General features: G+C 40.8%; 1 protein-coding gene across 3 annotated transcripts in view; it reads left to right on the top strand.

Moving 5' to 3' along the window:
- Nucleotides 1-7,285: 7,285 nt before the first annotated feature.
- The window catches only part of ATRX (ATRX chromatin remodeler), an 84,314-nt gene continuing 67,141 nt past the window's right edge, over nucleotides 7,286-24,458 (top strand). For 2 of the 3 annotated variants that reach the window (XM_065643563.1, XM_065643562.1), the window contains exons 1-5: nucleotides 7,286-7,438; nucleotides 18,065-18,177; nucleotides 20,006-20,061; nucleotides 21,765-21,817; nucleotides 23,433-23,557. In XM_065643563.1, coding sequence (XP_065499635.1) covers nucleotides 7,419-7,438; nucleotides 18,065-18,177; nucleotides 20,006-20,061; nucleotides 21,765-21,817; nucleotides 23,433-23,557 — 367 coding nt within the window. In that variant the 5' untranslated portion in view covers nucleotides 7,286-7,418. Of the gene's footprint in view, nucleotides 7,439-18,064; nucleotides 18,178-20,005; nucleotides 20,062-21,764; nucleotides 21,818-23,432; nucleotides 23,558-24,458 lie in introns of those variants that run through there. The other variant, XM_065643565.1, reaches the window with a different exon arrangement.

Here is a 24,458-nt window from a genome sequence, read left to right as displayed (position 1 = left end):
TCTGCTGCTGCAGGGCCCCGCCGCAACAAGTCAGTTGGGCCCGTGGCCAGAAAAGTACATGTAGAGATACTCAAATCCGCTCTCACCATCACAGGCAAAGAACTGCTACTTTTTTTCCTGCGCTGATGTCTGACACCTCCCACCCTCGCACTGGGGCCTCGTCTGGCAGTTGCGCTCTCCTCACCCCAGACCGCCAGAAACTTCTCGGCTGATGGACAAATATGGTCATGTAAACACCCATTGGTTGACAGACGGGGCCGTTGGCCAATGAGATCTCGAGGCTGAGAGAAGTCTCTGGAGAGCGGCCACAAGCGAGCTCAGCTCAGCCCGAAGGCGGCTGGAGATGGAGCCTGCTGGGAACCCCTGGGGTTGGACTTGGGGGAGCTGTGGTTCTGCAGTTGGAGGCTCTTCTTCTCCTAGTGGCCTTCTAAGGAACATTGCCTGGGGAGTGAGACTCCTCAGTGACCTGCTCAGCGATCTGGGTACCCCTGAGAGTCCTCAATTTGCCACAGAGTGGGCAGATTTTTTTTGTGAACTGTCACTCTAGAGTCTGGGGATCTAATCCCCTGGAGATTTGAGCCCGTTGTGGAACGATTGAACTCCTAAGGGGAATCCGAACCTGTGTTGTATTATGTTGTCGGAGTGCTGAGTAAGTTTGCATAAGCCCCGTTTGTTGGTTTCTGTTCAACAGCTCTGGTTAGAATAAAGTCTGTTCAGAGTTTGTTGCCTGCCTGAATTGACTTTCGGGATGCCTCTGTGACACAGATCAGAAATTCAAAGTTAGCAGGAGGTTAGATACGGGGAAAAGAGTTTCACCTATCTTGGAGAAATCCCCTCAAAAATAGTTATTGATGACTTGCTGTCATTTACCTGAATGCTTGGCCTGTACTGTACAGACTCCAGACCCAGAAGAGTTTCTGTCTTAAACAAGCCACAGAAGCACTGATTTCACTTGTGTGTTTTTCTTCAGGATACTCTGACGTGACAGAGATGCAGGCAACTGGGGGACTGGGAGCTGCAGTTTTGTGTTTTATTGACAGGTGTGAACTCTGGGGGTTTGGTACTGAGTGGAACTTCCCCCTCCTGTGCTAAAATTCTGGCAAATGGTAGGAACTCCTCTTGCATTTTTTCGGGATGTTCAGGATCCCTCCTGAGTGCTGACTGCTGGGTGTCTGGTCTGGTTGGCTGGTGCATGACTGGTATTGCTGTCAGTAACTCCAGTCTGTGCTGGAGGGTTCTGGCCAGACTCGGTCTCTTACAGAGCCCTGCTCTTCAGTCCGCTTTCACCATCAGAGGCAAAGAGCTGCTGCTTTTTTTTCTGCACTGAATGTTTGATATCTCTTCTCTTGGATTTAGGGACAGGTATTCAATCAGAGGGTGAAACACAAGCAGAAGCCTCAGAAGCTGACATTTCTCCAAGCTTTTCCCCAATGCCTCAAGTTCCAAAGCAAGGAAAAGTTAATGGCAAAGGTGACATTTTCTACCTCAGGGATAAAGTTGTGGCAGGAATCGTATTATGGAACATCTTCAACAGGATGCCTATTGCTCTGAAGGTCAGTGCAGGGCTGGTATGCTGAACAGTGAGTCTTGCTTAGATTGGGGATTTTCTTGTGAGCACATCAATCTGCCAGTTTAAAAATGAGGAAAAAGAAATGGAGATGCTCTGTGTCTGTCAGTACAATACTTCCAAGAAACTTATAGGTTGGTTGTGCTTTAGTTGTTAGCAGTGTAGGTCAAAGTGCCTTACAATCTCATTCTAAAGGAGTGCTGTTTTTTATTAAGCTTTCAGACGTTTTTTCTAATTTTTGGTGCATAGTTTCTTCTACCTCTTCGTCTTCTCACAAGGAACCTCCCCATTGTGGGGGCATTTTGGAGCACCTCCACGAGCCAATTGCCCCTCCATTTTTAACACCCTCCTCCACTGCACTGGTTCTCTCCCATCAACGGCAGCAAGTGCAGCGCTGTACTCCGCTGGTTCTTTCACAGCCCTGCCAATGTCCTGCCAGAAGCCATCGCATGCCTTGTGCCTCTCATTCTGTAGATATGCCCAGGCAAGGCTTCCAGGGCAGAGATTAGAACAGGTTTTCTATCCCTGGACCAGCAGCTGTTTTCCATCAGACTGGAGTACATTCAGGTACCAGCCCGGGAGTATCCTGGGGAGCTCTGCTTGGGAGCTCTGGGTCAGTCCCTCCTCCTCCTTGCCTTTGCCATGCTCCAGCACCACCTCGCTTCCAGCACTGCAAAAAGCTGAGCTGGCATCCTGCACACTGCTGCAGCCAAGGCAGGGGCAGGTAATGCCACGTTGCTCAGCCATGGTCTTTTTCCATGCTGAATGCCTGCTGCTGACTTGGATATCTGGTCTTTGCTTTTCAGGCTTTTTGCTCTCACCAGCCAACATTGGGCCATTTTCTACTCAGTTTTGCTATTGTCTTTTCTCCTCCTTTAGCCATTTGTTGCAGTTTTTGGACTTCCAGTTTTCAGAAGTGGCTCTGATTGGTGCCAAGACCCTCAGGGACCTTGTTGTAAACTCTCAGCTTTTTTCTTCCCCTCCAGCTTCCAGAGGAGGGAACCAGTGTGCTAAGGGAGCAAAAGGAGATTGAGTGCTCACGAGGACCTGTAGCAGATTCTGAGCACCTGCAATTCTAGAAAGATTTGGGTTGTGCAGCAGGTGAGAGGCAATGGCCAGCTATGATGGGTCCTCAGAGTGATGGTTTGGGAGCATGGGCACGTGTGTCTCCCTAACTAGTTAGTAGAATGCAGTCTGGGCCCGGTAGAAGGAAGGTGGCAGAGGCAATGCATTGGAGAGCTGGCATGCTAAAACTGGGAGTTTGATGAGGCCACCTCCTTTAGCAAGTGAGTCACTGAACAGCTCAGAAGTACTGTAAAAGCTCACCTTGAGAGAACACTGGTTGTAATAAAAGGAGGAAACAGTATATTCTGTAGCTGAAAATGGACTGTGTGGTTTCCTTAATGTAGCTGGTCTCTAAGATCCTGCTTTTTCTGCTTTTCAGTAGGGGCTGTGGTGTATTGAAAATCTATTTTGGAATAGTAGCTAAAAATAACTTAGGGAGTTCTCTGATTAGCTAAGCCCAAGGCAAGATCTAATCTAATTAGATTAATCTAGGTAATGGTTTCTGTTATCTACAATTTACTGCAAGCTCCTGTCTTCAAACTATCCCAGTGTTCAGCACAGAACGTGTTCCTTCCTGGTGGTGCCTAGTAGTCATTTCTGCGGTGAAGCCTTTAACAGAGGAGCTTCATAAGCACATGCCCATCAGGGGCAGAGCTGGTTATTCCTCCAACAAGATGGAGCTGTGCCCAGCTCGGCATCTGCTGGGTATGGCGTGGTGCTTGTGCAAATAACCCTCATTAACCACATGGCTGGTGATGTCTGCGTGGTTAAGATACACACGAGGGTAAGGACAAGTTGAACCTTTTGGCAGGTGATGGGATAGCCATCATCGTCTGGGCAGTGTGATGGGATGATGGCTGGCTAGAGCCTCGAGGAGAAAAAATGGTGATGCTTTTATGGTCACAACTGTTGGACATCTAACTCAATGTACAGCAGGGCTTATTCTCAGCCTTGTTTAAAAACTTGTACAAGTAAGCACAAGAGTGATGATGATGATGATGATGATGATTATTATTATTATTCCTAGTCTATATTCCTGACAAATCAAAGCAGAAGTTTTAGAAGTACTGAAGAAAGTAAATTACTTCACTTTCTAAACATTTGGAACATCCGAAGAAAATCAGAGGTCTGAATCGCTTATGCTTGTTTGGATATACTGCCCAGGACATCAGATTATGCTGGAACATGGCATCTTGTAGCCAAACTTTGTCAGGAGAAAAGAGTGATCCGTGGTGTTCCTTTATGGTTTATTTGCAATGGTTTCTGATAGTGTGGTTTTAAAATTATCCAGTCTAGAACAGACAATCATTTAGGCCGAAATCAGATTTTTTTTTTTAGAAGTTAAAATTTCAAAATGCTTGTCTCTGCTATGAGAAATCAATTCTCACGAAGGATTTGGGATAGCACTGGCATTTTGTTTCCGTATTAGATCTTGATGTTTACTGCTTTCTCATGCTAAAAAGGGTTAATTATCAAATACAAATCACTACTCAACTGATTCCACACCATCAGTTTGAACTTTATTAAGGGGAATGGAATAACGGTGAAACAAAGAACAAACCCAGAGTCTTGAGGAAGCAGTCATCTGTTTTCAGTTTTTGTCATGCTTTTCCTCTGACAAATAAAGAATGAGTTTCATTGCACGTAATCTATTCCATTTAGAAGCTGAGTTCTTGCCCCTTCCTATAAAATGAATTCAAGTATAGAGTTTTATTGTTCTGGATTACTTCTACTACTTTTATCACAGATAATAATCTGAAAAAGATGTATATGTAGTTTGTATTTCTAGGTCAGGAGCACATAAAGTTACTAAAGTATTCTCTTGTCAATTGATAACTATATGTGTCTTTCAGCCATTTTTCTTCAAAGTAGGCTAATATCTACTTAAGAAAACTAATTACTATCATGTTGAAAAAAAAATAATCGGTGTGGTGGGGCTGTATAGTGGCTCTTGGTTTGTCCTGCAAACAAGCTCTGAATCCTGATTCTTGCAGGTCTAGTGGAGCAGCATCTCTGACAAAAGCGCTGGGGGATGGGGTCCTGTGTACTGGAGAAACTTAACTGTAGGTATGTTAGATGTGCAGAGTGTTTCTCTGCAGATGCACACAATATCTGTCCATGCGCAGATTTTGGTGTGCTCCTACAATCTGGTTTTTGACAACCTCAATGGTTCAGGTTTTGTCTCCTCGAGTAATTGTTTGGAGGTGGAAACATTTCAATTCTTCCTTTACCTTGACCTTTTCTCACAATAGGATTTCTTTTTGTGTGCAACTTTAGGTATAAATTATGAATGGGAGGCAATTAAATTTGGTTTTTTTAAGCTGCTTTCAAATACCTTCTTCCATGTCCCGAAGAAATAGTAAAAGAAAAAGTATTCTAGAGTAAAAGTAGTACATATATCTATGTAGTTAGTATTAGTCCATAAAGCAGGCTAAATGCCTTGAAGAGGAAAATAAATATTTTGTGCTCTCATTTTAGTCACACAATTGGAATACTAATGCAGAGCTGAGAATAGGTAATGCTTCTGGTTTAATTCATCTGTTCGGTGGCAAAAAAATATAATTTTTTTTGCAGTTTTTAATGGAATTTGTAGCAGTTAGTTAACACGGATTTGTTTTTTCCTTCTGAAATTTAGCTAGAAGGCAGGCGATGCTTTTGTTTTTTAAAACTGTAGCATTGACCATGAGATAGTACTTACTAACAAAGCTGTTATTTAATCTGCTATTTGGTATTACTAAAACTCAGCAAATATAGGGTGCATTCTTGCCTAGAATGTTACATTCTAAAGCAAATTCTGTTCAGTGCTTTGTAGAATTTCCCTAGGATGTGTAAGCTTGTATGTGCTGAAGTGTGAAAATGCTATTTATTTTATTATCATTGCCTTTTAGAATGAAATAGATACTAAAGACTAGTTAAAGTGACAAGGCTTACAAGGGTTTCACTTATGACTTTTTTCTTGTATTTTGCACATTGTGTTATGAAACCAGGTGAGTTGGTACTTTTTTTTTTAGTTTACACATTAAAATACAGTAATTTTCAGAACTGGTTATCTTTATAATAAATAAATAATACTTGTGTCCCCTGTTCTAAATTCTGTGCAGTACTGGACTTGGTTTTGGGGGTCTGTTCTGTTTTGGTCCTATGGGGAGATGGAAGTTTAGAGGAAAACCCGTCTTCCAAAAGCATGTAACTTCTTTCCCTCTGAACAGGGATGTATCCCAATCCTCTTCCTCTCTTACAGATTTTAACATCTGACAGGAATGTAGAAGCTGCCAGTACAAGCAGGGAAAATTACCTTGGCATACTTATGTGAAACTGCCAGGCTGTTTCCTTATCTAAAGAATTTTCTGTTAAAAAAAAAAAAAGTCTAGCAAAGCTGGGCTTGAGTGAAGCTCTAGCTAGCAGTGTAACTTGGATGCTGTTCAACAAGTTCAACCTTGATAATTCTCGGTATTGCTTACATTATTCATAACTTGCTGTCTTTTTATTCTGTACTTGGGAAACTCTCCGAAGTTTGCTCATGTCCTGGTCTGCTTTGCCTTTGATGGTTGATCCCTGCAGAGGATTATGGTCGTTCTGGTGCTGTAAGTAGCGCTTCGCCAGCATTGCGGTGTTGCTCTTCGTATGGCTGATGTATTTAAATGCCTCCATTAACTTCATGTTGTTGAGTCCGGCTTGCAGAATTGCCTGAAGCCGCAGTCTTCTGATGATGAAGTGGGTGGCAGGGGATGGGGTGAGACATGACCCTTGCTGTGACCTCACTCTTGCTCTGCCCCTCAATGTCACCTCGCTCTTGTTGCAACGGCCGAGGCCAAGCTAGAGCTCTCTGCTGGGCAAAGTCGTCAATACACTTTGTTTTGAAGTGGGGGCCGGGGACACGCGGGCCCCCGGTGTCGCGGCGGCGGTTGGTGCGGTTGGTGCTGCGGCGGCTGCTCCGTCCTGCAGCATCCTGGGAGGTGCCGTTCATCGCAGCCAGTTGTGAGTTTGGAGGTTTTGGTTGATGCACTGGTGTGCTGGAGCCTGTCCAGAGACGAGCAACAGAGCTGATGAAGGGTCTGGAGCACAAGTGTGATGGGAGCGGCTGAGGGACCTGGGTGGTTCAGCCTGGAGAACAGGAGGCTGAGGGGAGACCTTCTCGCTCTCTGCAACCACCTGAAAGGAGGTTGGAGCTGGGGAGATCAGGCTCTGCTCCCAAGGAACAAGCGATGCGATGAGAGGAAATGGCCTCCAGTTGCCCCAGATTGCATTTTGGGAACAATTTCTTCCTGGAAAGGGCTGTTGGGCATTGGAACAGGCTGCCCAGGGCAGTGCCGGAGTCACCATCCCTGGAGGGGTTTAAAAGTTACAGAGATGAGGTTCTTAGGGACATGGTTTAGCGGTGGACTTGGTAGTGTGAGGTTTATGGTTGGATTCTATGATCTTGAGGGTCCTTTCCAACCAGGATACTTCTGTGATTCTGTGAAATGATGCCACGGGACTTTCTGCGTGACGTCAGGTCCCTGCTGGTGATGTAACCCTCCCTCCAGCCAATCAGAGCGGGGAAGGTTGGGACGGTGACGTAAACGACCCTAGCAACAGGCCTCGTCGGAGCCGCCCAATTAGAAAATCGCTAAGGCCCGCAAGCAGCCAATGGGAGTCGGCGAAGAAGGAAGGCGGCAGGAGGCAGGTCTCCCTCAGCCTCCCTCCGATAAGATGGCGGCGGCGATGGTGGCAGTAACGGCTTTGTTTCCTTTCAGCGCCTGAGCCCGGTTCCGGCCCGGCCGCACCGAGCAGCGGCAGCGGAGACATGACCGCAGAGCCCGTGAGGTACGGCCCGGAGCCCGCCCCTGCCGGGCGGCGGGGGAAGCGGCGGCCGCTGCTGGCGGGCGGCCTCCGCGGCTGCTCCGCCCGGCCCGGCCCGCGGCCCCGCGGCGGGGGTGGGGCGGGGACGGGCCCAGGGCGGCAGGCGCTGGTGGAGTTGGGACAGGGGGCGGGATGGCGGCGAGAGGCCGGGGCCGGGTGGGTAGCGCAGGGGGAGGGCACAGCGGCCGGGCGGCGGGCGCTCGTCTCGTCTGGCCGCGGCCCGGCCGTGAGCAGCCGCGGCACGCACGCCCCTCTTCCCGGGCACGGCGGCGCTGGGCCTGGGCCCAGGCCCGAGGGGCGGGCAGGGCAGGGCTGGGTTGGGCCGGGCTGTCCTGTCCCGTTCCGGCGGGAAGCGGCGGGAAGGCCCGAAGGGGCGGGGCCGCCATCGCCCCGCGCCATCGGCCGCCGTGTGCCGCGGGGCTGTGCCCTCCGCTCGGCCGCCCCCGCCCCACGTGTGTGTGCTGTAGTAAAGCCCTTCCTCTCCCGCCGATCCCCCGTGAAGGATCCGTTTTCATGCTGGTTTACAAACATCTCCCTCTGCCCCTGAAGAGCTGTCTCCTAACGTGTTAATTGTTACGAACGGTTTTGCTGCGTAAAGTAAGTAAGCTGACAGAAAAGCAAGTAAAGTCCGTGTTAGAAAAGACACTGGGTTAGGCTATTAATAAATAGTTGGCTTTGTATGCTTTCAGTTTACGGGGATCTCAGGGGTACTGAGCAGCCAAGTGCATCCCCCACAAATATTCCACGTGCCTAAGGCGCTATATAAACAATGAAGTGTTGTTACTTGACCCTCACGAATGTTGCACATTTCTTCAAAATCAAACAGTGTTAAGAAAGGGAAGCGTTGCGCTGTCTGGAGTACTGAGCTTTGGATAAAGATTTTTCTGTGGTCATATTTGTGTATCTTCACCCAGTTTTAGGCTTATTTTGAGTACTTCATAACTATTTAGTTTCAGCCAAAAGTTGAAGGGATGGTAGTTTTCCTCCTCCTGTGTATTGCTTTATTTTAAAGCCTTAACACCTCTGAGGAAGTAATGCATATGTAATCTACTTCTTACTAACAAAAAAAGATTCTTAGAAGATTATCGTCATTATTGATATTGATCACATGCTGGATGCGAGTCGTGACTATTGCAAACATGCATTATTTGGTGCATGACTTCCCAACAGTTAGCAGTTTTTTCTGCGTATGTTTTCTTCCTTATTTTTAAGGTAGGGATTGTCTATCTCTCCCCCTTTCTCACTCCCACTTTCTCCCCTCTGTTCTTAAACCACTTGACAGCTTAAACCACTCTTGTGTTGGATCAGTTATTTCATGTGTAGACTTCTCCTCAGTCCTTGAAAATCAAGGGTAGAATTTGATTTTTATATAGCAAAAAGATCTGGCTTGCTAATATTTATTGACCTTTTTGTGGTCATATATAGTGTTACATATTTTGAAAAGTGCTCTTCTGTTTGGACCACTTTGCTTTTTATTTTACTATGACTGTTTGGAATACAGGGAAACAATAGAATTTTGATGGAAAATCTTTTCCCAGCACTTCTGGAACATACGTTTAAAAGGAAAGTAATCAATACTAGTCTGCTGGCTCTGAAGTTTTATACTTCTGTTACAAGGAATACTTCTATTGAATGTTAAGAACCTAGGAGCCTACCATGTCCAGGATGAGAAGTTTGGAATGCTGAAAAACATGATGAAAACTGGAGTAACTTACTAAGAAACTTAAAAAAAAAAGTGCTGCCTCTGTAAATGTTGATGAAGATTTCTTTAAAACTTTTGCCCAAAAAGCTTGATTTTTTTTTTAAAGTAGAAGAATCTTTGTCATAGTGACCTAACCTGTTTTTATCAATCAGTTCATACACTGTACAAAATAAGCACACCAGAAAAGAAGACAAGTTTTGAATCTTACTTGAACCATCTGGTAGTCAGTGTAGTGATACTAAATTTTTTAAGTTGGCAAAATAAACTTTTTTTGTTTATGATTCAGACTTTCCAACTTGCAGTGTGATATTTTGGTACTTGGTCTTAACATTTTTGTTAAATTTTCTGCATTTTTGAGTCACTTGAATTTCTTTGTTGTCAGTGCTATTATGGAGTTGTTTGAGGCATGTTATTTGATGCCACAATAATCTAATTGGAAATAAGTCAACAGCAATCTTCTGTGATATCCGAAGGTGCAGTGTCAGTCAGCCATCTTCCACACAATTTGTGGAATGGGCATAAGCAGGTTCTTTGACTCTTCCCACAAGAAGAGCAAAACTGTAGGCTGGCTGTTGTCTTCTGTGCCAGATGTGCCCCAGAGCCAATGTGTTTGCAATACTTAAATGAAATTTCTAAGAGGGGAACTTTCTGCAGTGACATCATCATATCCGTACAATACTGTCTCTGTTAGAGTTTTGTAAACATTTTGTCAGGGTCTCTACAGGGCTTAGCTGAAGGTACCTTTTTTTTCTATGAAATTATTTGTTGTGACAAGGGGTGTATAATACAAATTCTGCAGTAGGGTGGCCTTCATGTTGTGAAAACTTGAAATTCCCTGTTCTGTTGCAGATAAGCACTTGTACCTTCTGCTTGAAGGGAGCAAAAGTTAGTGTTTTTTATGTGGATATGCCTCACCAAAAGAAAATATCAAAAATAGTACTAAAATGTGCTGTGTTTGCCAAAAAACAAATGCCTGCAGTCTATGACAAAGTACGTTTTTAGATTGGATCACTAGATGGTTCTCTCAAAACCAGGAAAGCCTAAGGGTACTGCCAAACCTCATGAAATCCAGTTTTGTATCACTGGAGCTCAGGTTGTGCCTGCAGGTGATTTGGAAACGAATTGGTTCATGGATAGGTCAGTGTCAAGTTGTTCCCATGGTGAGTCAGGAGGAGAAAGAAGAAACTGTAGATATTCAGTGGTAAATATAATGGAAAACTTTATATTTACTTGAAAAGGTGGTAGGTGAAGTGCCCCGATTTACTAAAGGAAGAGAATAACGTTTTCATACTTTGTTCTAACATCTAGCCACCAGACAGTTGTCATTCAAGGTGGGTGATGGATTAATTGATTGATGTTTTGGTGGGGATTTTTGTTTCGTTTTGTTTTTCAAGAACTTGATTACACACGTTGCCGTCCAGTGTCAAATTTAGTGCTATTTAGGCAGTTTGTTTGCAAGTCTGAAAACTGGACTGTTGTAGAAATTCATATCTTAGTAGGTCGAACTGTAGGTCTTGATAGGTTCCACTGTTGTTGAAGAAGCCTTGTTGTGCAAATACATTATCATGTAAAGCAAAACTAAAAAAATTAGGCAACAAAGGAAGGACTGATGGCGGGCGAACTACACATGGCTTTTACCTTGTAAAATAAAAAACTACACGTCAGTTGGGCTGCGACCCTTAAAACTTGTAGCAAACCTGATTGGGAATATCTGGGAGACTTGAAGTGGCACACTTTAATTCTTAGAGTTTATAATGAATGATGCCTTGTTGAGAACCTGAGAGAAACTCCAGGAAGCAGAAGGCAAATGGAGAAAAAGACAGTTTTAGAGTTAGGGGGACATGATGCTATTGGATTTGGAAACCTTCTTTCCCTTTAAACAACGCATGTTTAATCTTTTTTTAATACATCTTTCTGTTTTGTCTGTTATATATGATAGTTTGAGCTTCCTTTCCTGAATTAATATAGTAAGGTATTCAGTTTGCTCTGATTTTTGTCTCGTGAAGGTGAGAATACTGTATTTAGATTTTCAAGTGGTTGCCTTCCGTCAGTCTTTTTCAGCTTGCACATTATTTTTCTATTGAACTTACAGACTTCTGTGTGACTTTCAAGCCAAACTCACAATGAGATTTTCTTAGCTTGCTCCCTGCCCCCCTTTTTTAAAGTTCCCATTAAAGAAACAGGTCAAAAAAACTCAAAAAACTTTTTAGTGAAGCATGGTAGCTCTCAGCCAAATCCTGATATGGTTGTTTGGATACCATCTCAACAAAAAGAAATCGTGTAATCTTCCTTGAACAAAATAAGGGTCTCTTAGTGACTTTGAACCATTGCTTTCTCATTCCCTTGTGTGTCTGGAGGAGAATAATTCTGTTTACTTGTCTGAACCTGTTATGCTGTACTTAAGCTCCAAAGTTACTTCATCCACATCATCGAGTGTCTTCAACTGTACTAGACATCACTGATTAAGCCCCTGTGGATTTAAAGTCAGTTCTAAACAAAGCAAAAGAGTGAATCTGTGTTAACGAAGTCTTAAGCAGAGAATCTCCAAGTTTGAAAAAGTGCTGGATACCTGCATGTCTTTTCAGTCAGAGTTTTGGTATTCACATATTCACATATATGAATATTCACATATTCACAGGCTGTACCTGCTTTAGTGTGTTACAATGCCATCTAAACACAAGAGAACTTTTTTACTGTGAGAATGGTCAAACACTGCAACAGGTCACCCAGCGAGATTGTGGGGCCCCAGTCTGTGGAGGTGCTCAGAACCTGACTGGCCATAGTTCTGGGTGACCTCCTGTAGCTGTCTCTGCTTGTGCTGGCAGGTTGGACTAAGCGATCTCCAGAGATCCCTTCCAACCTAAATGATTCTTTGATTCCCAGTGTATTTACCTGACCAGCTCTAATTTTGCTGCCGCAGTTCTAGTCCCTTCCTCCCCAGCTCAGGCTGTCATCACCTCTGCCTGCACAAACATTCATACCAATGAGCAGTGAGCTGGATTAGGGAAATTATCTAGATTCAGTAGAAGAAATGGCTACTTTTAATATGGATCAGCTTCTGTGCATAGGTCAAAACAAATATTTGTACTTGAGGAGAAAGGAGAGAACTGAGAGTGTGGGTGGCATCAGGTTTGTGTATCAGGGCAGGAGAGTTTGTGTCCTGCAGTAGAGCTGGTTTGTACCAACTCAAACAGATTGTGTGAATCCTGGTTGTAAAGCCTCACTTGTTTGGTGTAATTAGTGTATCAGTATATAAATAAGTTAGAAAATATTAATCTGATATAGGCTATGCAATGTTATGTTGCTTTGCCCTTGGAAAACCATTGTTAAGTTAAAAACCAACCACTTAGCATAGAAGTGGTCTGTTTCCCTGCCTTTGTAGAACCATATTCTTTTATCTGTTCAACTCATACAGTGGCTCATTTTATTTTCTGGTTATATGTTTTTTCTGAAAAAAGTAGGCTTCTCAGGATATTGCAAGAGTGTTCACTCCTTTTCTTATTACAAATAAGAATATAAACAACTTGTAGATGATATAATCTTTCACTCTTTCCAGTAGTCTGAAGTGATTTCATTCAAGTGTGTCCAGCCACAATATTGACACTTTTCATGTGAAATGACTGTATAAGCTCTGCCCTTACAACTGAAGTCTTTGAATTGGGGGTAAGTCTAACACTTTTCCTTCTCTTCAGGAAAAAGCTTTCATGAAGATTTGCAGGTGACAGAATACTGGCCTGATGGTATCAAAGCTTATGTAGTATGAAAGGAAATTATAGGGGGGGGAGGGAAGGAAAGGATGCTTAGTACCAGTTTCTAAGTTGTATGTTTAGTTACATCAGTTTCAGCTTTATTTACTATAAAACAGTGATTTTAAAAGATGGTCATGTCTGTAACATGTTAGACATAGAAATGCTTTGGAAAAATATGTTCTGATCTCCTTCAGAACTTCAGGTGCATCCATATTCGCATCTGAATTAAGAAGTGCATTTTTGAAAAAAGTCTCCGGATTGTCCTTACTCAGTTTTGTTGATAACGCAGTGGGGGCTTGGAGTGCACAAACAGTTCCACCCAGAAGGACCCAAAGCTGAACGATGTGCTCCAGCATTCTTGATGTGCTCCAACTGCTGGTGCTTGTGCAGTCTGTAGAACCAGACTACACCTAGTTTGAATTACTGAAATGTACGTAGTGTGGATATTGGGTCATTGGCACCAAATCACCCTGTGTTCTAATGTAGACATAGTCAGTTCTTTCCCTTCCCACTGTCTTAATTAAAATACACAGACTTTTTCTGTGGGTTGTTGGATTTCTGTTGTTCACATAGGGACACAGTCGGAAGCAGAGGATGATAGTCTATGGACTGGCAGTTTAAAAGCAGGTCTGGTTTTATTTTTCTTTATTTTTTTTTTCCTAAGGATTGTTTAATTTTGTCTGCTTAATAGTTGTTTTGCAGTATTTCATTTCAGCTTCAAAAATGAAAAAAGATAGGGACTTAACTTGAAGCAATTGTAATAAATGAGTTTAAAAAACTTGTGCGCTTGAACTGTTTTAAAAGCTTAAACATAGAAAAATTTTAGACAATTTTTGAGCTTGAGGAAGGTGAGGAAAAAAATTGCAAAAGCATATTTGTCAATATTGAGGTAAACGAAAAGCTGGAAAGTGCTCCTGTTGCAGTGGCTTTCAGGAGCCACTTGAAATGCAGATCAGGGGCACTTATTTAAACTAAAAGTTGGTAAGATCCTGTGGAAGAATGAGAAATTCATTTGTTTAAAGACAATACAGCTTTAAAACTGTTCTTCCAGATGTTCACAATAACTAGGATATTCCCTACCTACATTTTTGAAGTGTCTGAAGAAAGCAAGTAGAAAATAACAAGTTTTTTCCAGTGCACTTTCACAGTATAGTCCAACGTGACCCGGGTTTGCTGCTGAAATAGGCAGTCCTGCTCTTTCCCTGGCCCTGACTATGAATTTTGAGCACCTCACCTACCATCAGAAAGAATGATCACATCAATGTGTGGCAAGTTGAATCCAAATGAAAACTGTTTCTTGAAAACTTATTTGTCCAAGGTGATTTGACTCGCTTTGCAGAAGCATGATTGTTATCTAACGCAGGTGATGAAGTAATGGGGTGGGTTGACCCTGGCTGGTCGCCAGGTGCCCACCAAAGCTGCTCGACCACTCCCCACCTCAGCTGGATGGGGAGAAAATACAAGAAGACGCTCATGGGTCAAGATGAGGACAGGGAGATCCCTCAGCAATTACCATCATGGGCAAAACAGACTTGACTTTGGCAATAAATTAAATTAATTTCCCCATCAGAGTAGGGTAATGAGTGAAACCCAAATCAGCGTGTGGTCCTTCCTGGGCTGCAGGTGGATTTCTGCTCCACTGTGGACCTCCATTGGCTGCAGGAGACAGGCAATCTCACCATGGGCTGCACCACAGGCTGCACCACAGGCTGAAAGGAACCTCTGCTTCGGCACCTGGAGCACCTCCTGCCCTCCTTCTGCACTTCTCTTGGTGTCTGCAGAGTTGTTCCTCTCACACATTCTCACTCCTCTCTCAGCAATTGCTGTTGTGCAGGATTTTTCCCCCCTTCTTAACTCTGTTGCCCCAGAGGCATTGCCACTGTCGCTGATGGGCTCAGCCTTGGCCAGCGGTGGGTCCATCTTGGAGCCAGCTGCTGCTGGCTCTGTTGGACATGGGGGAAGCTTCTGGCAGCTTCTCACAGAAGCCACCGCTTCAGCCCCTGCTACCAGAGCCTGGCCACACAAACCCCGTACAGATAATCACAAACAAGGGGACAGCAGTCAACAGCCAGATAGAGTTAAGTATGTTGTGTCTAGATTAGGACACCACCTGTCCCTTCATTTTCTTCTTATATATTCTATTGATTTGTAGAATCATTCTACCTAATACATGGTTTGCCTAATACGTACTTTTAAAAAATCCTAGTAAGGGCCAGATGTTTACTATTTAAGATTACAGTACTTGCTCTGAATTTAGGGAAGAAATGGTATTTTATAAGATAGTTTCCAAGGTCACAAATCAGGTTCATGGCCAAACTGCTAATAGTAGGACACCTTTCCTTTCACTGCTGTTTTAATTAGGCTAAACGGTGTTGAAATAGCTCTAGACTGTTGGTGAAGCCATTTGCTTGGAACGTGCAAGCCTGAAAACACTAGTAAATAGTGCAGGGCTTGTTGCTATATGGTGGAGGGAGACTGCTTGTTTTGCTTAGTGCTTCTGAGATGGTTCTGAATTTTTACGTTCCTCTGTTTTTTAAAAAAACCCACACATTTTATAGGTTGTAATCAATTTAATAGTGGATGGGTCTATTAATATATGACAAAGAATAAGGATTTTGAAGTAGAAGCTTTAAAAAAGATTACGGAAAATATATTCTCAGCTGAAAATGCATGACATAAAATTGCTTTTGTACAAAAATGGGTAAAGCCTTGCCCTAAATTAAAATTGCTTTGTGGTTAACTATAGTAAGTGTAACACCTTCACTTACATTTGACCTGGTATTCCTTAATACAGGCTTATGGTACAAAATGCTGAATAATCAAGAGGAAAAGCAAGTTGAGAAGACTTTTTAGTGTTAGTTTGTAGATTATTCTTTTGATTGTTGTTTGTCAGTATGAACATTTTGCTCTGAAAATGATAATTTTAGGCTAGTTAGAATAAGAGTTAATAAATGGTAGTAGATCATGTTCCAAGTATTAGTCACAGACACATGCATACTATTCTGAATTTGTTTTGTATTGAGAACAATAACATTATAACTCATCTATAGTTCCCATTTTCTTTTCTAAAATGCTGTTACCAAAACAAGTTATTTATAAACTAAATGAGCAGAATTCCACATGTGGGTTTTTGGTTTTGTTTTTACTACCGAAAATGTACTTTTTTGTGGCTTTTCTAAATGTGCATTAGTTCTTCAGACCATCTGGAATGGATATGAAATCTCTTTATGTACTTTTACTATCAAATAATAATGAACAAGTCTTTAATTTTTTTTTAACTTAATGTGAATAAATTGTTGTTAAATCTCCTTTCTGAAGTAGAGCATGCAATCCATTAAAACTGAAGTGTACCATTATAATATTTTGTAATATTTTCCAAGTATGTCCTCCATCCATGACAAAAAAGGAAACCCAAGTTAAAGGACTGGCAGTTGTGTAGCAGCATGAGTCTGGTAATTAGAGGGAAAGACTTTTAGACAGATTGAGAGAAAAAAAATTAAGATACACTTGAGAGTAAACCAGGCTTTGTTACATTCTCTTTCAAAGTTGCTCAAGTGATTGATGATATGTATGTAGTCTCAAAAGAAAAGTGTCCTTTACTCATGCAGAAAATCTTTCCCTTACAAAGTGGTATTTTGAGTACTTCAGAAGATTTAAAGAAATTACTTTTTTTTTTTTTTAAATGGATGTTTTATGCTGTTTTATATGTGGTTATTTTTGCTGGTTTAAATAGTCATTTACTATAATGTGGTAATACCCTTTCACTCATTGCTCAAGAGAGCAGTCACCTGCATGTCCTTAGAAAACAGGTGATCTAGTTTTAGCAATTAGCAGTTAAATTAAAAGACAGAAGCTAATAAATTGATGTGTTCAGAGAAATAGTAGAGATCGTAAAGGTGAGTGGGCTGAGCTTGTGATAAATACTCAAAAGTTCCTACAATGTGTAATACAGGGTCAGAAAATATTATTTCTTCTTGCTATCAGAATACTGAAAGTAGTGGGGAGAGAAAATGTGAAAAGGCTGGAAGCCTGTGTCCTTTCACGGGGTTAACTTATGAAGGGGGTAGCGAAGTTCAGCAGTTGGAAGCCCCGTTTCTGGTAGCAGATAAGGTATGATGACTCAGCCATATGAGCTGGCAGATGTTGGAGGACTGATAACATCTGGGAAGGCAGCCGTGACAGAGTGGTAACTTTGGGTACGTGGGGTCGAAGGGGTGGCTGCCCTTGGCCTCTAGTCAACGTGCTTGCAGCTAGGAGAAGGTGCTTGTCTTGGAAAATTGTAGAAGCTTGTGGGGGAGAAAATCTGAAACAAACATCATAAAATGAGAGGAAATAATACGTAAATGATGAAGCGGTATAGCTTTTTAACAAAAGTGTAGGATAAAGGTGTTACCTTTTTACTGTAATGAGTATATATTCAAGACTAACAGTTCCTGGTGTCTGAAACTGCCTAGTGAAAATTCCTAGGGTAATATTTTTATAAATTTATTATGAATACTCATACAAACAGATCAAGAAGTGATCTGATCCTATGTGTTTGGATTTTTTTACAAAATTAATGCAGGATACACAGTGTATATGTATGCAGCTGATTTGGTAGAAGCTTTGTGTAAGCATGTCAATCTGTCATACTCAATGGACCTGTTTGTTTCTAAGGTTGTAGGTGAAATTCTAGTATTATTTGTGGTGGTTTTTATCCACAGAGTTTACATTTTTCATAATAAAATAGTAAGAAATTATTATTTTTTACCTGTTCAGCTTCTGACAAAGTAGAATTGCAAATTCTTTTTTTGCTATCTTCATGTCATAGTAGCATTACCACTCAGACTTTCTTGAATTTTGTGAATAATTTTAAACAGTAAAAACTGTTTTTAAAAGGCTTTTTATTATTACTCACAGAATCTTTAATGCTTTTTTGTCAATAAGGATGCATCTATTTTACTTGGGGTTTAACAATACAAACAAAATTGTATGTTTTTTAATCTACTTTGATATTCTCTTGCAGAAACAAATGTTTAAGCAGTAACTTAGTTGCTTTTGTAGGTGTGTATTAGTTGAGATTAAACATAATTTCTTTCAAGATTGTTAAATTCAAGTGAGATATATAGGTAACTTCAAGTTTTATTCGTATTTTAACAGTGAAAGCAAGTTGAATACATTGGTGCAGAAACTTCATGACTTCTTGGCTCACTCATCGGAAGAATCTGAGGACGCAAACTCTCCTCCAGCATTATCTAAAAACAAAACCATAGGTAAAAAGACATTTTATATTGTTATTTTCAATGTATATATGATTCTGAAGTCAAATAACTTTGTGGTGTTATTTCACTGGGGCAATTATGCAAAGTCTTGATATTATTTAAGTGGCGATATCTTAATAAATATACAATAGGCCTTTGATACAATGTTTCTTTCGGTTCTGAATCTTTTCTAAATGTGAAAGAAAGGTAATCCTGCTGGTAATTTACCTTCCATCAAACATGAGATGGTAAACATTCATCTGTTTGCTGTGCTAAGGGTCCCTTGTTCAGTTTTCCTGAATGTGTAAGTGCAGTATCTTAAGGTTTTTTTTCTGCAGTCTTTGTAGTTGTGGAAGAAGTTCTGGAGTCTGTGCTTTCATAATTACTTGAAAGAGATTTCTAGATGTAATCTGGAAACATTCGAAAACAAAATAATACTTCTGAAAAACCTTGAATCCTACACTTGGTCAAATTCAATATTGGAAATTTTCACTTATGAGATAGAAATAGGTAATGAATATTAAATGCTTCCTGCTCTTGTTTGGAGTGACCAGCCCCTGCCCTGGGGCTTCGGTCACAGGGGAAATCCTGCGCTGTCATAGCCCTGGGGTGGCTGGAGCACGAGCAGCTGGGTCAGCACTTGGAGCTGGGGGTGATGCAGCGTGCTGGGTCATTCCATGGGGATGGCACATGGACAGCCTCGTCACACGTAGTACAGAGATTTAGGCTGCCAGAATGAAATAAATCTCTACTGAGCATGTACAAACCGGTATTTTCCATGGATTTATCACTTGGGCAAGATTGGTCAAGAGTAGAAGGTGGGCAGCATCCAGTCTCCGGAAGAAATGTCACCCTTCTTCCAAATTTCAGGTTGGTTCTTCAGAATGGGGGAATGCCTGTAGTATTCCAGGTACTTAAAAGGGCAAAAATCTCTGTTTCTATTTTTTTTATCCCCCCCTGCCTTAGCTTCACATGCAGAAATAGCTGGATAATTTTGGCTAAAATTCACCCAAACAATTTGGCATAGGTCAAATACCCAGCATTATGTGTTCTAATCAAAGCGATTTAATTTTTTTGAAGTATAAAAAAAGTTGTTCATTTGGTTTTTTTTCCCAAAACTGAAGTGTAAGGATATAGCAAGTTGCAGTGCTAGCAGTCTTATGTTAAAATCACAGTCATAGTATGTATCCTGTAATTACACTACCACTTCACTTGCTTGTTTCTCCATAGTCCATCTACTAAAATACTGCCATTACTAAGCCTTTTGAGCAACTTTGTACAAGTATCGAACGTACAAGTATGAACTTGAAACTTTCCCTTCCATTACCTGGAGTAGTGGATGGAACAGATAGTAATAGGTTGCATGTCTTCAGGTTTTATATTCCACAGTGCCCAAGATTGAGAAATGGGAATTCTCTGTCATACCCCATATTAAATTAGGTTTTTTTTTCTTTGGTTCCATGATCTCAGATTTAATACTGTGTTTTTAATGTCAAAATGTGTAAGAGAAAATACTTAAAGTAACGTCTTAGAGATTAAAAAAATGCATTAACTGTATTATTTCTGCAGATACAGTTGCACTTTCATTTCTTCAGTATTTCTTCACCAATGGGAAGGCTATCTTTCAGCCTATCAGATACTTAACTGAAAGTAATTTCTAAATGATTTCTGTAAACTTTATGCCATACAGTGGACTGTGTTGTTTTGTACAAGTTTGTCTCTGAAAGTCAGAGTCATCTTTATTCACGCTAGTGAAACATAAAGAATGCTGTGATGTGTAATGTGAAGAAATGTTAATATTTCTTGCATTTCAGTGAATTCCTTTAATTTCTCTCCTTAGGTAAAAGTAGAGAACCCAAAAGTAGTCCATCCTCAATGGAGAACAACAGAGAAGAGGTATGAATAAACACGCTTTTACATTTTAGTTGCATTACTAGTGTAGAATGGCTAGTGTAGGAAATGCTGAGTTCACTTCATTGCTTTTACAATAAATACTTAAAGGATATTGACAGAACCATGCCGTAAATGTCATATCTGCTGAACAGAAATATTAGCTGTAAAATATGGTTCCTTTTTTAAAAAAAAGAAAAAAGATGGAGATAGAAGGTCTTTATTAAACATGAGCAAATTTCTTCTATATGGTGTGTTATATACACCAGACATTTTTCATGTCTTGTATCTGATCAATGTCTACTGTCCCATAAGAAACACTGGTTGACAATAAGTTAATATGTAGAGAAAGCACAAGTGCTGGTGCCCTGCTGTAGTTTGCCTTTATTCCAGAGGAGAAAGGTGAGAGGGGATCTTACCAATGCTGATAAATATCTCCAGGGCGGATGTCAGGAGGAGAGACCAGACTCCTTTCAGTGCTGCCTGACAACAGGGTGAGGGGAAACAGGCACAGACTGAAACACAGGGGGTTCCATCTAAACATGAGGAGAAACTCATGTTTTTTTCTTTGAGGTGCCAGAGCCCTGGAACAGGCTGTGCAAAGAGGTTGTGGAGTCTCCTTCCCTGGAGACATTTAGAACCCGCCTGGATGCAACGCTGTGTGATCTGGTCTGGTGAACCTGCTTTAGCAGATGGGTTGGACTAGATGATCTCCAGAGGTCCCTTCCAACCCCAACCATTCTGTGAATTACTTGATACTGTCCAAACCTAATTATGATATGCGTGCACAAACTTCTGAAAAATCAGTTTTTCTATAAAGACGACCAGCCCTTTCTGGCATAGGAGCCTCATAACGAGTATCTGCATTCTGCTGGCAATTCTTGGGTGTGTGCTAGTGATAGCTCTCTAGTGCCAGTCTTCAAGAACCCTCTGTATCTGTATGTCAGAAAAGATGATGGTTTCTTCACATAGTGTGAAAAACATTCATAGACCAGCATAAGCTACTACAGCAGTAAGTGCTGTGAGGAATCCTGGTGAGTTGTAAAAAAGTGACAGTGCAGAGCTGTGTGGAGGCAGGTGGGCATGTGCAAGTGAGGCCATTCTTCCACTAATTGTGCAAGTGAACGTTGCAGTGAGGATACGCAGAGCAGGAGGCTCCAGAGCTGTTCATGGTGAGGACTGACCAGTGGTCATGAGCTGTTCTCGGTCCCTATTCCAGAAAGCTGAGAGAATGTTCAGGAGGTCATGCAAACAGATTGCAAGGAGAGAATTTCCTCAATTTTGTGAAGACTCAGTGCTTCAGATCTGTGCAGTGTTTCGCTCTGAATGTGTCAACATATAACAGTGCCCTCTCTTAATTTCTTTTAAGATATGCGTGTAGGTTAGTGAGCATTAGTGACTTAGAACAGGGTTTGATGACACCTATATTTAAATCTCTTTTTAAAAGAATAATGACTTTTTGGAGTCTTACTACTGATCTGAAACTCCATAGATTTTATTTAACTGAGCTGGCATGACTTGAAATTGTCTGGCACCTTTTGTTAATGCTTTTACTGCCTTTTTTTTTTTTTTTTTTTTTTTTTTTTTTTTTTTTTGGTAAGAGCACTGGTGACTTCTGAGATGTGTTCTAGTAAATGTAAGAAACTCTTTTTGTTGTCAAGTCAGTTGGTCACAGATTTGTTGACTTTTTAATGTTTTCTTGTTTTTAGGGCAGTAGTTCTTCAGAAAGAACCAAATCCTTAGGATCATCACGTTCAAAAAGGTTGGTTTGGAAAGGAAATATAAATAAATAGCTTTTTGGCATGTAAAACTAGGGAGAAGTCCATGCACTGTGCCACTATGAGTCGATTAAGTTAGCAGAGTGCTGGTAAAACAGATGCCTTCCAGTGTGCTTAAAATTCAAACTGTCTTTCAGAGCCAAAGGTTAAGATCATAAAGCTTGATTTTCATTATTAACAAAACCAAGATTATCCCATATATTCAAGACCAAGGTGTTTATACAATTATTCCTTCACTCTTGCTATTTCTACGTGCAGGATTCTTCCAAAAATGTAAATTGGGTCACACAGAAAAAAGGCTTTACGAACCTTCTGTTGGAAGACTGTAGAGATAAAATATGCTATTAAGTTGTCCTGTGCAGAAACTGCCATTTGCTGTATCTTTGCTTAACCCTTTTATACTCTTTGAAAAAAGTATGGAGTTAACTGTTTACCAACCACTTTAAACCTACAGGAGACGAATTATTTCTGACCCAAGTAACAGCAGACTTATTCTAATAAAACTCCTTCCCATCTTTTGCTCTTAGCTAATGCTCATTCAAATTATGTCCTTCATTATTGTTTTTAAATCCTAGTATACTGTGTAGATAGGTGAGGTCTTCTAAATGCACAATCTCAACAGCTGCCTTCTAAATACATTTTAAAAGTACTGTATATCTCTTTTCACTCTTTTTGTCTGTGTTTTTTTAATCTGTGTTATTTTATCATGTCTGCTGGATTTAAAGTCTCGATTCCATATTTGCAGGTGTGAGTTTATATTTGGCCTTAATTTCTCTCTCATCATATGAATCCAGTGTCCTTCTGAACTCTTTTTTATTTATATCATTTTTAGACTCTTGGGTTTTTTGCTTCCTGTGTATCACTAGAGGTATTTTCACTCTCACATTTTTCATACTGTGCCTGATACTGACAAAAAGAGTGTCCTGCAGCAGTTCATGTATTATCTTCAGACTATGGGAAATTATACTCAACATTTTTGAATTTTTTTTTTCTCCCTGCCTTGACATGGTAAATTCATTCATTTTAATGGATTCAGTTCTAAATTATGTTTGTCTGAAGTTCTGTCAACTGGTCATTTTATTCAACAGTCAGCTTTTCATTTCTTTCTACATTTCCTTTATTTCCTTGCAAGCACCTTTTCTGCCAAGCTACTTATTGTCATTTGCTAATATCTGTGTGTTCTTTTTGCGCTGCCTGTTAAGCTTGGAATGGTGTATAAAATTTCTGAGCAGATGTTCACTTGTGTTCAATTCAGGCTTTTTTTCCTGAAAGTGTGACTTTCCTGCATACTTCTTAAAAACACATCAAACCTCAATTTCACAAAAAACATACGGCAAGCCTGTGAAACAAAAATACTTTATTAGTATATCTTTTTATTTCACATAGGAGGGGAGAATTCGTGTTCCTAACAAGAAAGTTAGCCTACAAGGTATTTATTGTAATAACTCAGAGCATCCCTTCTCATAATGTCTGAAACGAATTTAAAAAGAACATAGGTTTCCCCAGTTAATGTGGTGGTTTGCTTGCAAAGCGCCAGGCTTACATGTATTGCAATATGTAATATTTGTCACAGTATGGGGTTTTTTTCTGTCTATGCAGGAAACCTACAGTTGTAACAAAATACGTTGGATCAGATGATGAACAAGTCTTAGATGAGACTGTAAACGAAGATATTTCAAATGAAAACTCAGAAAACGATGTCGATATGAAAAGTTTGCCTAAAGGTAGTTCATGTCTTTGTTTCTGAATTCAGCAAATTAGCCAAGATTATGATGCAGCATAAATAATTAACAAGAATGCACATGTATTAGTAAAATGCTTGTCTTTGGTTCCGTTGGCTTTTATGTATAAATATACACGCTCATGCACAAACACACCCACACCCCCTGTGCACCAACCACCTTGGTTATGAACGCAGCGTAATTTAATCTGTGAGTACAGCAGGATGTGCTGGCGGATTAATTTCAGTGTCTACTGACATCTGCATAAAACCAACACAAAACAAGAGAAGTAATTTATTTCTCCTCTTTTGTAGAAGTCTCAGACTGTCACTTTAAGTCCTATATGTTTTAGTGTTCTGTCTCTGAGGTTACTGACAGTTAGATCCACAAAAGCAAAACTAAATCTAGGGGAGAAATGTCATTATCAGATCTATTTTTAAGCATCCTTTTAAAACAGTTAATACTGTAAGCTTACGTCCCGCTTTTCTTTACTATAATGTGAGTTTGATTAATCTGTTCCATTTCTTACCCATGAAAGTTATAGGAAAAACTGGTGGGACTGCTGTTGTTTATTACATGAGAAAAAGCAAACTTTGATGCAGTTACTTGAAAATTTCCAGTGTCCTCACAACAAAAGTATTAAAACCAAGCTCTTAAATAGGAATGATGTTTTTTCGTTCACATAATTTTGATGAGTACTCTTGTTTAAGTAAAAAAGTGAATTTCTGAATTTTGTTAAAGACAATGCAGGTTTTGTTCTGTTGCTTTTTCATTTATTTAATGCTGAAATAAATCGAGAGAAACTGGGTAAAAGGGGGAAAAAGAGAGAACTGAGAGTAATTTCTCTAAGGCTTTTGATAGATTTAAGTGACGTAACCAAAGTGCTTTATTTGTAGCATTGCAC

Source organism: Caloenas nicobarica, chromosome 12, assembly GCF_036013445.1.
Source record: "Caloenas nicobarica isolate bCalNic1 chromosome 12, bCalNic1.hap1, whole genome shotgun sequence".
In the NCBI taxonomy this organism is placed as follows: domain Eukaryota; kingdom Metazoa; phylum Chordata; class Aves; order Columbiformes; family Columbidae; genus Caloenas; species Caloenas nicobarica.
This window is presented reverse-complemented; position numbering and strand designations above follow the sequence as displayed.